Source organism: Pleurodeles waltl, chromosome 2_1, assembly GCF_031143425.1.
Source record: "Pleurodeles waltl isolate 20211129_DDA chromosome 2_1, aPleWal1.hap1.20221129, whole genome shotgun sequence".
NCBI lineage: Eukaryota > Metazoa > Chordata > Amphibia > Caudata > Salamandridae > Pleurodeles > Pleurodeles waltl.
The window spans coordinates 317,166,169-317,181,669 of NC_090438.1; the positions used below are offsets into that span (position 1 = coordinate 317,166,169).

Below are 15,501 nucleotides of genomic sequence, written 5' to 3' on the forward strand. Positions count from 1 at the left end.
CTAGTGAATCAAATATGCCAATCATTGACAAGCCAATTACATACACATTTTGTAAAGGAACGCTTGCACTTTCGCACTGGTTAGCAGTGGTAAAGTGCCCCGAGTAACAAAAATAGCAAAATCAGAGTCCAGCACACATAAACAACCTGGGGAACAGAGGCAAAAAGTTAGGGGAGACCACGACAAGGATAAAAAGTCTAACAGTGGAGTACACAATATCAAGTTCACCAATACCTCTGCCTGTTCCACCTTTGCATTTCCCACTGAGATTGATCAATTAAAGAGTGGTGTGATGTTGTGCAACTAATAATAATTAAAAATACCAGTGTGCAGATCTCTAGTTTGGGATCTTTTGAAATAGGAAAAACAATTCTAAAGAAGGGGCGGTCTAGAGATGAGTGAGGAATCTGTGGTTAAATGGAGTATCCACCAGGAATAGTGTTGTCGAAGATAAGTAACTTGTTCTTGTTATGGATACTTCTAATTGCAGATTCCTCTCCTTTAGAATAGATACCAAAGCTGTATCCCTGAAGGTGGAGGAGCATGGAATGGTTCAGAGCAAAATGTCCTACAGAATCCAATGGGTGAATTTCCCTTCCCATCTGACCTACTTGTCAAAGAAATAGTGCTTTGTGAATGTCTGCACTTATCCTCAATTCATAGCCTGACAGATTTCCAGTACAGGCACTCTACATTCCAAGGCAGTAATAGCACCCTTGGCTTCAAGAAATGGACTCTCAGTCCCTCCAGAAACTGCTTCTTAGCAAGTGCATAGCTGATCTTATTGCAGAGGACTATCCACCTTGACAAAGTACTTTTCTGTACCTCCTTGCCTTTCTTTACCAAAGAGAAGTGCACAAAAAGTGAATCGTCCTCCGGATAGTTTTTGATGTGATCGATGTATAAACTCAAGGCTCTCTTGGGGTCCAGCTGATTAAGTCTCTCCTCCTCTTTTGAAGGTTGATGTGGAGCAAACAATGTTGGAAGGGTAATGAACTGTCCAACATGAAACGGAGTCTTGACTTTAGACCAAAAGGCTGCTTTGGTCCTGTTTGTCTGGAAAAAAGGTGGTTTAGAGTGGCTGCACTGAGGGAGCCTGAAGCTCACTCAAATGATGAGCTGAGGTTATCACAACAAGGGAAACAGTCTTCAGAGTCTAAAGACGCAGAGAGCAGCTCTGCATCGGCTTAAAGGGAGTTCACATGAGCACCAAATTAAGATCCCAATCTTCCACCAAAAAGGTTTTTGGGAAACATATGTGTCAAACATTTTATAAACCTTTTCACAACTTGTGATTTAAACAAAGACGTCTGGCCTGGCAAATGTAAAAAGGCCAAAAGGACCAACAAATAACCTTTGATAGTGCCCATTGCAAGGCCTTGCTGTGCCGCAGCGTAAACAAACAAAAAACATCTAACAGTTTGGCTTGTAACTGGTAATTTTTATGAGTGCTACACCAGGCCACAAACATGTCCCAGCGAGCACCATAAACAGGCTTTTCCAAGAGATGTCTGGCAGTAAGGATGACATCCAAACTTTCAGGAGGGAAATTGAATGCAGTCAACTGCCACCTCTAAATCTCCACTATATCAGCTTTAAATTGGACACTGCTGGGTGCAGATTCTTGTACTGCTGCATTGACAGAAAATCCTGTAATAGTCCGATCAAAGGACATATGCTCATGCCAAACATTCTGGGTACAACACTGTATTGGCCTAATCTGGCGCCACTAAAATGGGCTCGGTCTTTTCTAATCTTCTTCAGGACTTGGGGTAGGAGAGAGGCATAGGCAAAAAGGCATCCAGGAGTTAGATGCTCCACTCTGGAAGGAATTCATTCCTTAGAGAGAGTCTACTTGGAAACTCTAATGTGCAAAAGTTTAGACATTGCATGTTCTATGACCGTGAAAAAATCTAGCCAGGATTCTTCCTATTACACCCTACGGTGGCAGCAATTGCCATTTGTGATCCTCCAGTTGCTGAAAATTGAGTTAATCCATCCTGGCATTCAAATATCCTGCCAGGTAGTGTATGGCCGGGGAAACGCCTTGACTCTCCTGCAAGATCCAGAGACAAATGGTCTCCTAACACAATACCCAGTACCCAATCCTCAAACGCTTGTTCCAATACCACATACCTTATGGCGGTGGCGTTGTCTGTCAGAATCTGAACCAACCTCCCCTTGATAGATGGTAGGAAGGTTATCTTTCACAGCCAGATGAATGGCCTGCAACTTCAACATATTAATGTGGTGGCAGGTCTCCTTCCCAAACTAGAATCCTCTGATTCCCACCTCTCCCAGATGATCCCCATGCATCAGGCATGACTGTCAGCTCTGGGTGAAAAAGAGAGTGGTGCTTGCCACCAGTCCAACTGCAGCTGAGCAGCCACCATTGCAAATCATTTCCAGTCTCCTCTGATGCTTGGATGGGAACTGCCAAATTTCCCTGGGGCTGGGCCTACTAAGACTTCAGGTTTGACTGCAGAACCTGCATATGCTACCTGGCATAGTGGAAAATACGAACGTAGCAGGACAATGGCCTCCAATCCTCGAAGCCACTCTCACTGAGACCCAGGACCATGGCTTTAACATCTGGATTATAGCTTGATTGTTCTGAACTCATTGTAATGGAGGAAAGGGCTGGAACAGCACTGTATCCAGAATGACTAGTGTGACTTCAGCACATTGATAGTGAACACTCAGCGATGCCAAATGTTTTGCCATCATCTAAAAGTAGTCTGCAACTGAATGTGATGAGCCTGCCTTCAACAGGCAAAGGCAGGGAAAGACTTGAATGCCTAACCTCCACAGGTACACCATGACCTCCACCATCACTGTCGTGAACTAAAAAAGGAAGGTGGTAAGGCCAAAGGGAAGCACAGCAAATTGAAAATGCTACTGACTGACCTTGAACCACAGGGCTGTGGGATGGGTACATCATAGAAGGCATCCTACAGGTTCAGACCCGCCATCCAACCACCTACATCTAGGGCAGGCAAAATCTGGGTCAAAGTGAGCATCTTGAATTTGTTCTTCCATAGGAAGGCATTCAGAGTGCAAAGATTTAAAATGGAATGAAGACCTCCATCCACCTTTGGTATAAGGAAAGAGTGGCAGTAAAAGCCAGCCCCTCTTTCCTAGACTGGCACCCTCTCTATTACTCCTTGGTCCAAAGTAGCCTACACTTTCTGAAGCAATATGGAGAGGAGCTCCTCTGAGAGTTGCTCTGATATGGATCAAAGATGCAGTGGGTCAAAAATAAATAGCAGGGCATAGCCCTGTTGAACAATCTGAAGGACCCACCTGTCAGATGCCTTGGAAGAAAAGTCTGATCCGGCCTCATACAGGGGGATTGTGTGCCACTAAGGGCAAACTAAAGCTGCTTGGAGGCTGCTGCTGAAGGGGCAGGGGACTGGGAGTTTGCTGCCATTGGTGACCTAGGCATTCCCTGCTTGATCCCTGCCCTTGGCCCAAAAAGGATTGGGGTGTCTCTTATGAGGGCAGGCCTTGACTATGCTGAGGGTTCTGTCATCCAGAAGTAGAGTTTAAGGACTCCATGGCCTGGCTTTCTCTGAAGTGTCTCAGTGTTTAATCATCCTTCTCTCCAAACAGGTGAGATTCTTCAAACAGCATATCTATCAGTGAAGACTGCATATTACCAGAGAAGCCAATGGATCTCATCCGGGCACCACACTAGTGCCAACTGCTCTAACTAAACAATCAGCAGTCTCTTATACAGATCAGACTATGTACTTGGAGGCATCCTGACCATCCAGGATGGTGTTAGACAGGTTGTCCAAAATTCCTCTGGAACTGCTGTCAAGATCTCGCTAATTATGTCCCATAAGGCACAATAATATCTCCTTAGTGAACAGCTGACTCTGACCAACTACAGGGCTAGACTGGCAGATGGAAACATTTGCTGTCAAATGCTTCTAATCTCTTTGACTCTGTGTGGACTATAGTAAAGTTTACCCTGCTGGAGAAAGCCTGAACCATCAGACTTTCTGGTGTAGGGTATTGCATCAAGACATAAGGGGTGCCTGGCATCGACCTGTAGTGCCTGGCTATCTCCCTCTCCACCCGGGGGCAAGAACAAGGCTTAAACTAGGTGAACATCAAGCTGTCAAATCTGAGCTTAATTGAATGGCAGCAGAGGATCAGAGGGAAATCACCCCCTTCTGAATCATCATCTTTGAAAGCTGGTGAACTCTGATCAGATCAGAGTCTGACTTAAAAAGTCTTTGGCACAGTGGGGGGTGGTTCTGTCTGACCTGAAATGAACTGGGACCGGGTGCATTGGTACAGATTCAGGACTATTAGTGCAGATTTCTCCTCCAGCTGCATTAGAGCTGGTGAAGATGTCAAAGGGACCAGTTTGGATTTTGACTCTGGAGTTGAAGTTGATTCTGAAGCCAGAGCCGAACCCAGTACAAGTTATGGCAACACAGACTGCACTGCGGATAGTTCTGCCGGTTAAGCCTGACTGGAGGCCTATAAGGATCCTGGGGGCCGAAGCATGCAGAGTGACTTAGAAGAGTGCAAAGATTCACACCATGGCATTTTTAAAGGACTCAGTCTGCTGCAGTGTCCCTGATGGCCCCAGAACCTCTGAGTGCAATGGAATCTGTTGCAGATACAGCTCAGTGGGGCACTGGGAGAGATATTGGGAGGCACCCTCGATTCATCATAAATTCTCAGACAGAAAGTGGTGGGACAGTTGGCCTTCTTGTACTACTGCTTCAACTTACTGGAGAATAGGACTGCGATGAGAACCTGTTGTAGGAATGGCATTGAGAGCAGGAATGGGTCTGGACCCTCAACTTTGAGTGGGAGCAGGCATTCTGGGACTTTTTTCAGTGCAAATCACATTTCTGGATCACCTTCAGACTTATAAAGTAATACTTCTCACAGGAGTCGGAGCCAAACCCAAACACCTGAGGCAAACCTTGTGGTGGTCTCTCTCAGACACTTGTTGAAACCCTGTAGTTTTAGGAGGATACTCTGGCCCTGTGCACACTGGAGAAAAGAATACTTTTGAGTAAAATGTCATCTACTAATGAGGGAAAAACACAGTGTGGTAGGGATCTGTTATGGAGGAGTGGAAAGAAAGGAAGGCAGGGGTATCACTTATATGTGGCTCCATCATCACTTTGGGAGTGAGAGAAAGTAAATGCGGAGCCGTATAGCAACACCTGTTGTAGTGCAGGAGCAATGCTGCTTTAAATCTCCAAGATCCAATCTGATTCCTGGGGATGTTCTAAAGGTGAGGAATCTGTGGTCAGGCATATCCATAAAAAAATGCTGACATTTATGGATCTTCATCATGGGACATTCTGCCCCCTGAACTCAGGCATCATTGCAACCACTTTAAATTCGGGGAAGGAACTGATAACTATCCTTTACCACCAAGCCTCACCAGAAAAAGTACTCTAAGATCTGTTTGGATCCTCATTAACTGCTCTAGGTCTCTCTTGTACTGGGTTTCCCCTTCCTTCTATTTCTTGGCTTTTTGACTGTTCTTTTGATTTGCAAGTAGTTTTTTCCTTTCGTCGCTTTCTAGTTCTGGAATGTCCCAGCTGGAGTTAGAATTGAATCTGATCCCATTTACATTGCTGTCGTCCTTTGACCGTGGTTCCTTGCATTTCTCCTTCTTCTCGAGTCTTCTCCTAGCTCCTCACACTTCATCGCTTCGAAATGGGTCTGTGCATACAGTGCTTTGGAAATCACCTAAATACATATATAGGTTAGGTATGGTGAAGTATGTTACACATGGTAGGTTAGACATCTTTCTTTTAATTCATAGCAATGCCAATGAGAAGCACTGACACATAATATCATTCATAAACCAAACTTTGTCCTAATAGGTGAGCGGTTTATTATATTTGATTTTGTAAAAGGTTTATGGTTGTTGCATAAATGAATGGTATAAAATCTAAGAAGTGTAATCATGTAGGTGAAATAAAATAATGGTTTATTATTAGAATCGCATGTAGGTGCTTTTCAGTAATAATAAAATTAATAATAATAAGGGGCCCCTCTGCTGGACAAATTGCAAAAGTAGAATTACGAATTACACTCACAGAAGTGTGTTGCAGAATTGAGGCAGACTTTTAAGTTGAAAGGCAAAGACAGCAAAATATTGCATTGCTGATACTTTTGAGGAAGGGCGAGTATTTTCATTGCTCTTTATGTGTGCAGCATATTGTTATATTTTGAACAAATACTGTAAATCCATGAGGATATCAAAATAAAATAGAGGAAAGCCAAAGGACAATTAGTGAATAGTACTACTCTATTTTATTTTAAGACAGAGTAGGAATGCATCAAAAACACAAATCAAGTTTCAATTTAAGCTATATGCCATGTTGTGTCTGCAGTTTAACAAAAAGTCTTTCGTTTGATAGAGGTACATGAAAAATTCCGCTCAATCGGCAGAGTTTGCAGAGTTTTGGTCACTCGGCCACATGGCAGAGTTTTGTTTCATGCGTGGGTCGCCAGGAGGAAGTTGGTGAGCACGAGCGAGAATTGGCATCCCCTAAAATGATTTTTGGGTGCTGGGAGGGCACCCAGTGAGATTTTCCCCAGGCGGGAGGTCATGACTGTTCATGTAGGAAAAGCTGCCGCTTCAGTACAAAATGTACTCGAGCAGCAGCAAAACCAACCATAGCAGCAGCACCCTCTAGCATGCCGCGTGGTGTTGTTTGCACTGATTTCTAAGCACTGACCAAACTTCCAAGCACTAAAAATCAGCACGGGCAGCACAGCATAATGATTTTTGGCCGTTTGCGGAACTCCGCAGAATCTCGCTGAGTTTTTATGTAGCTCACCGGAAATCCACAGAGTCAAACTCTGCGAGTTGTGCCTATCCCTACGTTTTTGATGTATTGATAACAAGCTCTCACAATACAGCTAGGGCTAACAATAACACCACCTAGGCAAGAAACATGGGCATATTGGAATCTATCATAGAAGAGCATGTATGTGGAATGGCACACAGAATGCTTTCCTTGGTTTAATTCATGGATGTTTAATCTACAGAAACAATAACAACAGCCATACAAGACGCCTATCCACAACTGATGAAAAGAATGAGAATACCCATCACTGCCGGCATCTGCACAATTTTATTTTTTCTTGGCCTTCCCTGTGTCACACAGGTATGCATTTCTCTATCCATTAAAATGTATCTGTACATTATATATCTTAATATGGTATAATATCTGTGAAATCATTGTCAAAAGTCAAAGCTATTTACTGACATTTCAATGCCAACTTTCAATGAAGAAATGTAGCTTAATGAAGAGTTTTAAAGTGTGCACATATTTCAATAATAATCGAATTCTGTGGCTCTTCCAAGGTGGCTTTGAAGTTTGGTGATTTATGTTTCTAAATATAAATTTCGACAAAATGTATTTTCCAATCATGTTTTGTTACTATCCTGCATTTTATGGTTTATTCTTGCTAAATCTCCAGTTCTTGTGACATTAGCTCTACTAAAGCATGTTCAGTTTTCTAAAACCAACTTATTGGGAATCATGTTTGTCATAGTTGTAATTTTCAGCTCCCCCCCCCCATGAACTGAAAAGACTGATGAAGATTTAGTGGACTACATTTAGAAGGGGAAACACAGAAGGTTATGTAGGTAATAGCCAGTGCCATGCTTTAAAACTGATAGACATACAACCTTCCAGCTCCGTCCTCTATAACAGAGCATTTCACAAATCTTCACTAAGTTCCTATTCAGAAACAAGTCTAAGACGTATATAAGAAAAGCTCTACCTATCTTAAACAAGCATTTGCAATGCAATGGGCCTCGCAATTGCTCGATTTAGAGCTATTAGCGTTGTAAAATCCTAACCTGACTTTTCTTGCCACATAAATTGAAAATTAAAAGTAAAACAGTTTCACATAAGGGAGCCGAATCACAGCGCCACGGCCGCCATGAGCATCAGTGGGAAGAGACACACAAAAGGAAAAATAAGTTCCCTTGCAGTCAAACTTATCGGCAAAAGTGCAATTAGCCGTACAAAAGGGGCGATAGCCAAGGCGGTAACAAACCTCCCCAAGGAGGAAAAAATGTAAGCCATTTACCAATTTCATCAAAGGATGTTTAAAGGGCAAGCCCGCCCACGAATGAGTGGTAGTGATGGGTGTGATGTAGGTGCTGTTAAAAGTCCAGATACATACCAACACGTACAAAAAGCAGGGCTTGCGTGCTGCTATGCTCAACCTAAAAATGCAGAAGGTTTCCAAGTGGATATGCCACATGTACCACCTAATGAAAATGCATTAGTAGGATAATCAGATTCTGGAAAGGCCCAGCAGATGCTAATTCCCAGGTTTAAGTTGACTGAATGTACACCTTGACAGGTCTAAGGGACCATCCAAGTATAATATATTATACGTTTTGATATAGAGGGGTTATTTAGTAAAGTGTAACATTAGTTGATTGACTTACCATTATAAAAGCTTGCAAATGCAGTGCAGAATTGTGCAGTGGCACACAAGCGCCTGCGCAACCCTTAGAAAATAAGCCCTCAGCATTAGGATTACCACTTTTGGCTAGTGTAGTGGGCATCTGTAGACTCTATTCCGATGGCTGCAATTAATATACAGTTGTTTTGTTATAGATCGGCGAACCACAGGAGTCACCTGTGCAAATAAAGAACAGAACAAGAAGTCCGTTCCGGAAATCAGCATCTCATTCAGTACCTCAGTGGGCTTAGTCCCCGGTTGCAGAGATCTGTGCCTCAACTGCAGTGGGCAGGTTCAAATGACGTCCGCCATCTTGAATCTGAATCATTCTTAAATTGTCAAACTAAGTGCCAAGGAGCTACATAAAAGCAACAGGGAGGGTACATTTAAAAGAGTATACCGTGGCAGCAAGCAGTAAATACCGTCACGTTAGAATGTCGTCCAGTTTTTGTTTAGTTTGCGGTTTAAAAATTTTCCTCGGATATATATATATATAAAAGAATAATCTCAATCGTTTTGCCACAATTCTTGACAGAGATTGGGCGATTTCCTGGAAGTTGAACTGAAAAGCCTGCCCGCGGGGTTGGAGACAGGCTACAGACTGGAAGGGGATTGGGGAATATCAGTGCAACATAGATTTCAAAGAGGTTTTTGGTTTATGCTGGGACAAGTATTATTTCGGCGTTGGCATGCGGGGGAGGAAGTGTAGTGAATTAACAACCCGACACAGGGAGCCAATATCCAGAGACCAGAGACTGCTACAGAGCTAAGGCAGCGCCCGCCTTTCACCCCGTCTCTGCTTAAGGACCGGTACCATAATTACTGTCTTCTGGTCAGTTCTTGAAACAAATGCTGCGCTGGCACCCAGTCTACAAACCCCTCTTTACACTAGACTTTACTATGTGGCAGAGAGGCGGTGGCAGCTCCTTGTGAACCATGGAAGGCAGAGTAAACAAACGGGGGAGACAGGAAGGCCCCTGGCTTCAGGTCTCTTTTCGTTACCATTAGTTGAAATTACCTCTAAAGGAGTCTGGAAACGGTGCGAGGATGTCGGCCAGACCTCTGCATTAACATAAGAATGTTAACCAACCCATTTCAAATCCCAGTAAGAAAGAGGTGTAAACTGTGCTTCTCCCCTAATTGTAATTCAGAATGGTATATATCATGTATGGTTTGCTACAATAACTTCAGTCGCAAATTACTGAAACGTAAGTGTTCAAAGAAGCTGGTAACAGATTCACAAAGGGAAAACTGTCTGCTGGGCACCTTCCCCTTTGGGAATTGCCTCAGGCATCCTCACTTCAGGCAGCAATCCAGAGGGATCACTGCCTGCTCACCCGGATAGATTCTACAATGGGATTTATTTTTAACATTGCACCGGTTCTTGAAAAGTGAGTTTCCCGTTTGGGAATGCAAAGAGTTTGATGGTGGTCTGCTGTTCGGTATATTGTGGTGCACTGCAGCCCACACAGGCCGTACCGGTGAGTGAGCATGCCTGCTCATGCCTGCCCACCTGCGCACCAGCTCCAAATTACTTCAGCCCTGCCAATCACTGTGCCAACTGTTTTTCTTCCACTCATCGCTCTCATCACCCCAGCCTCCTAGCCCCCTTGTCAACCCAGCAGTTACCACAGTTACAGGCAGTGGGTGTCTGGTGAAAGGGAGTTGTGCCTAGTGTTGATGCTAATTTATCCTTCCTCCACAAGACCTCAGTGGACTTCAGCAGTCAGCTGTCTTCAGCAGACCTCAGTAGAACTCGGTAATCAGTAATCCTTACCCCCAGCAGTAGCAAGCTAAGCCACCTAAACAAGACTACTAAGCAACGGACCTGGCCCTTGACACTGCCTAAAAAGCTCCCAACTGCGTGTGTGTGCCCCTCGATTACCCTGCTACTGTCGGGGATTAACTGGGAGGGGAGGCGGCGCAGATGAGCGGACAGAACAGACAAGCAGGTGCACAGATAAAAGACCTGAAGAAAACATTCTTACTCAACAAAGGTTCAATAAAGGTGTAGACAAGCAGACAGCCATTCAGGCAAGTAAGCACCACCCTAGCAAGCAGTGGCATCAAATTCTCCATCTGTTGTTCAAGCTCCAGCTGCTTACTCCTGCCCCTCCCTACAAATAAAATATAAAACAAGCAGGAGGGCTGGCGGCGCAGATAAGTAACAGGACGTGATCTGAATCGAACCGCTCAGAAGGGCTTCCCAGCAGAGAGATGCTGAAACAAAAAATCTCATACGTCCGAATGGGCTTTGAGACAATTGCACCCTGCAACCTACCTAAAGGGAGATATGTTCTCCATCATTCCAGAATGTCAGGTCGGTCAATAGCCACAAGGAGACAAGTCAGAGTTCTCTCAGGATCACCCCAAGCAATGAAATTCATAAAACGATTCCTTCGTAAAACCACAGAACTAGTAACAGAGTGCACAAGAAGGGCCTCAAGAGGTGGGTGGCTCAGAAAGTTTTACACACATTTCTTCTGAGATGATGCTTCCTTTTGTTAGAGTCGTGCTGGAATGTGCATGTGCTGAATATGGAATTTGCAATACAGACTGACGAAGGTTATGGAGTACTGAATTTAACTTTTAAAGTCACCTTTTCAGGTTGGGGCCGGTCCCAGGCTATAGAATTTGCTATTCACTGGAACCTTTCATTGACTCATTATCACCTCTTGGTAACTTTCTGATTGTTTATAAATAGTTTCCTTTTCTTGCCTTGTTGAGAGTTTATTTATTTCACATATTTATTTAAAATGGCTCAACTCACACTGGGTGTTGGTACGTTCTACAGCTAAAAAATGTTGGAGCTTGGAAATCTCCTTGCAGTGAAACTCGAGAAGGGGTTAAAAACATATTATTTCTAAATATACTCCCCATCTGCTGGTATTTTCATAGTCTATATAGTTTTGCAAAGCAGTTAATTGTGGTAAATGGCATTTAACCAAACCTTTAGATTCAGGCCTTAGTCACTGGGATACCAGTCACCTTTGTTTTGTTGTGATCATGATTCACTTAAGAAGCTGGAAAAGCCCAAATGTTCCGATCCCTGGGCTGTAGTTTGAGACCAGATGCTTATCCTAGATCAACTTGGGGGTCACTAAAAGCAGAAACACGCATCACCAAAGCCAATAGGTCTCAACTCTAAAATACTGAGCTATCAGCTTTCCCAGCGCTTTATTTGTAATAGTATGCATGAAGATCCATGTGCACAGATGCAATGTCAAATCTGAAATGGGTTTTCTAATAAGGAAAACCCATTCCAAAACGGGGTTCAGTATCGTATTGCAGCATGACATGTTTGTGAGCATTCGTCATGACGCATGCGGCCATTTATAATTTAACAATCTTAGAAATGTTGATGGCTGCTCATCAATCTTTTGGCAGCTGCTGGAAACTTGTAATAATGTATAATTAAAAACAAAATCACACAGTGGTGGGCATCCAGCACTGGGAAGCCGTGGTTGGGCAGCCAGAACTGGAGTGCAAAAGGATGAGCGCTGTGGGTTGTTATTAGAAAAAAAAACAAGCACGATAGGGAGAAGCAGAGAAGGCAGCAAGGAGAGTAGAGGGCATGTGGAAGTTAAAAGGAGAGCAGCACAAGTAGGAGGGAGCATGAAACAACTTGACCTATATGGAATGCTTGCAAACACAGAAAAAGTAGTTCCATGAATGCAATCACTGTCTGCAGTAGAAGTCAGCCAATCAGAACACTTAGACATTGAAATACTCCTGGCTGAGACATTTGCATAAACAGGTAGGAAAGCCAAAGAATCTCAAGTAGGGAAGGAAGATAGACAACAAAGTAATCCAAAAATCATAAGTAAGGGACTAACTTAAAGCCCACTGTACATAAAATGCCTGACCAACAAAGAGCTAAAGACAACAGTAGCCAAGGCCTAAAAATAATATTACAATGAAATTTAGCAGGATACCTCACAGATCTTATGACACTTTGAATTCAAAGCTAAAATCCCTTTGTCAATTGCCAGCACATTTTCTATTCACTTATTATATTGTTAACATTCCAAACAAAAGTTATTACACTGTGCTGCTTAGTTTGACCAAAAAAAGATATTGAAAGAGGAAGTGATTTCATTCGCACCATATTTTCCTTTATCCTCATCAACATTTTCTTATAGTTTAACCTATGCAAATCTGAGTCTAGTCAAACACCTAAAACCTACTTATTAACTTACAGTTCGTTGCTTGCCACATGGATTGGTAATCTAAACATTTGCTACCATTATTCCCTTAGTCATTCACTTATTTGGATAACAAGTGCAATGACCAAGTAGCCGCTCTGCTGCATATAAGTTCCTAAAGAAACTCAGATTTTCTCATTCTGACCATGGTTTTCAACAGTAGATAAAACACCATTTAATGCAACTAACTGTTTGCTTTTCCAGTCCTTTAACATAATCTTCCATGCTTCCAATATATACATTATTTAGACTAATTTCTATAGTTGACTATTCTAATACAACAGCAAGTTCTGTTCCTGATACTGCAATGTCCCAGTCCTTTGCTACTAGGAAAAACAATCAAATCTGGAACAAATTGCATGCTGTACACTGTCAAACGTAGATTTAATATCATTTGAATGCTGTTTCCTCCAAGTATCTGTTAATTAAAGGTTTGCAGTAAATTTCGCATAGTGGAAAATGCCATGTACCGTGGGTTTAGTCTGTTTAAAAAAAATTGTGAATTATAGAAAACAAGTTTCATGAAATTTGAGATATAAAAAAAAAGTCATCAACCATGTGGTGACTTGCAGAGCCTTGTAGGAGACTTTTTTATGAAATGAGGGCGATGCCTTCTGCGGATGGTGAAACTATAAAGTCATGTTAGAAAAACAAATTGTGGACCTTTGGTTATTTTAGCAGGGTCAAAGAGGTGTCATTAAACTTAAATGTAAAGTGAAAAAGAACGAATACAGAGTATTAGAATGAAGCAATGAAAAAAATGTGTAATTAACTGCATACTTTCGTTTTTATAATGACAGAATGTTATTAGACAAAGCATCTTAAACAAGCATTCGCAAAGCCAAAACCGTTTGTGTTGACCACCAGCATTTTGGAAATTGTTGTTTTGTTATGGTTTTTGCAAAATATTATTATGTAGGAAGCTGTCAGACCTTCATCAATCTAAAATAATGATTGACTAAAGTCAAAAATAACAATTTGTTCTAAAAAAAAGTGCACATTACTATAGCACTCCTGGTGCTGATGAGAAATACTTTGTGTGTGCTTGTACTCCTTGTGAAAGGGCAGCATGCTGTAACTCACAGTGATGTTTGCCAACATCTGAGGTGGGCTGACACACTGCCCTTTGATGCATGCTGTAGTGGTTGAAAGAAAAATGTGGATGAAGTCTGTCTCCACACCCCTATGAGTACCTATGTCAGACACCTAATTTTAGTGACATCAGAAGGCCTTGGCAAATAAAAAAACCCAAAAGCCAAAAGGTCTGGCATTGAATGCCAGTCTCTTGCCTTTTAGAAAGAAGGTATGAAAGAAAAAAGACACCAAAGGAAAGAAGGAAGGAACAAATGAAAGAAGGAAGGAATGAAAAGAAAGGTTGCATTACATATTGGGATAGTGTACTCAGAATTAACCTACTAAGCTATCTTAGCACACTCAAAGGTATTACTGATTCCATATAATGAGCTGTGTACCTGGCACATAGATGTATACATAATTACACTCTTAATGAGTTACCTCAGTTGTTGCAAACTTATCCTTGTTTATGTTCGAAATGAACTATATTACTGCCATATGATGATAACTCTAATTCCATTTTCAGATTCTGAAGCACCTGTAAGTTTCATTTTTTTCTCAGGGTCATAGTATAGAAAATTGGATTCTAAAACCCAAATTACACCCCATCTATTTTTAAATAAAATTGTTACTACTGTGCTGCAAATTAAACAAAATAAAGCCCTGTTGTCTTCCTTCCTGGACCACATTTATTAAGGAACAAATGATGAAACTGAATCCAGGATACTTGTGTTCTGCAGAATTGTCCATTTTTTAATTGAAATCATATCATATTGAAATTTGTGGTTTGTATACCATATTGGAACCAATATATATAATTATATTTAATTGTGTGCAAAGTAAAAAAAAATGATAACGTAATGCAGAGTAGTTACAAATGCACATAATCTTACAGGCTGTGTGTTGGATCTGGCCCTCTCTACATGGTCACCCCCAAAACCTTTGCCTGTTTCCTTCAATTTGTTTGCTGAACATTAGTTTTTACTAGCCTTTCAAAATCTGTGCACTCTTCCACTGCTAACAAGTGCTAATATGCGTGTGCTCACTCCCCTAAACATGGTAAAATTGGCTTACACTTGAGTGGCATATTTCTTTTACTTATAAGTCCCTTGCAGAGTGGTGTACCATATACCCAGGGTCTTCAAATGAGATGGTACTAGTGGGCCTGCAGCACTCATTATGCCACTCACTTAAGTAGCCCCTTAAAACATGTCCCAGGCCTGTCATTGCAGCCTCAATGCAGTTTTAACTTGCCAGTTCAACTTCGCAATATAGCCCCCGTGCCAAGCCTTAAATTCCTGTTTCATGACATACAATTAAAAGGCTGGACATGTACTTTTATGTTTTACATATTGTGGCAGTGAACAACTTCTGAATTAACTTTTCTCTGCTTCGAGGCCTACCTGTCGCATAGCATAACTTTGGGTTGCCTTATTACATTTAATAAGTGCTAACGTTTGATTGGGGACCAATAAACATTTTAGTTCTGGCATCTATGAAATGCTAATCAAAAATCCTCTTGAATGGTAAAGTTGGATTTTAAATTACAGTTTTGAATTTGTCACTTTTAGAAAGTTTACATTTTTCTGCCCTTTTCATTTGGTCCCTTCTGCTTGTTCAAGGTCACATGACAGGGTCTAGTTGGCAGTTAGACTTTGGGAATTCCTCCCAGTCACACAATAGAGAGATTAGGTGTGCCATAATGGGTCATGTGATGGCAGGATGAGGGGCTGAGCTGGGCACA

At 42.0% G+C, this 15,501-nt stretch overlaps 1 protein-coding gene across 1 annotated transcript in view; it reads left to right on the plus strand.

Moving 5' to 3' along the window:
* LOC138264485 (sodium- and chloride-dependent neutral and basic amino acid transporter B(0+)-like) overlaps positions 1-15,501 on the plus strand; it is a 385,904-nt gene that overhangs the window by 293,910 nt on the left and 76,493 nt on the right. Inside the window, exon 10 of the mRNA XM_069212546.1 lies at positions 7,042-7,160. Coding sequence (XP_069068647.1) covers positions 7,042-7,160 — 119 coding nt within the window. The remainder of the gene's footprint in view (positions 1-7,041; positions 7,161-15,501) is intronic.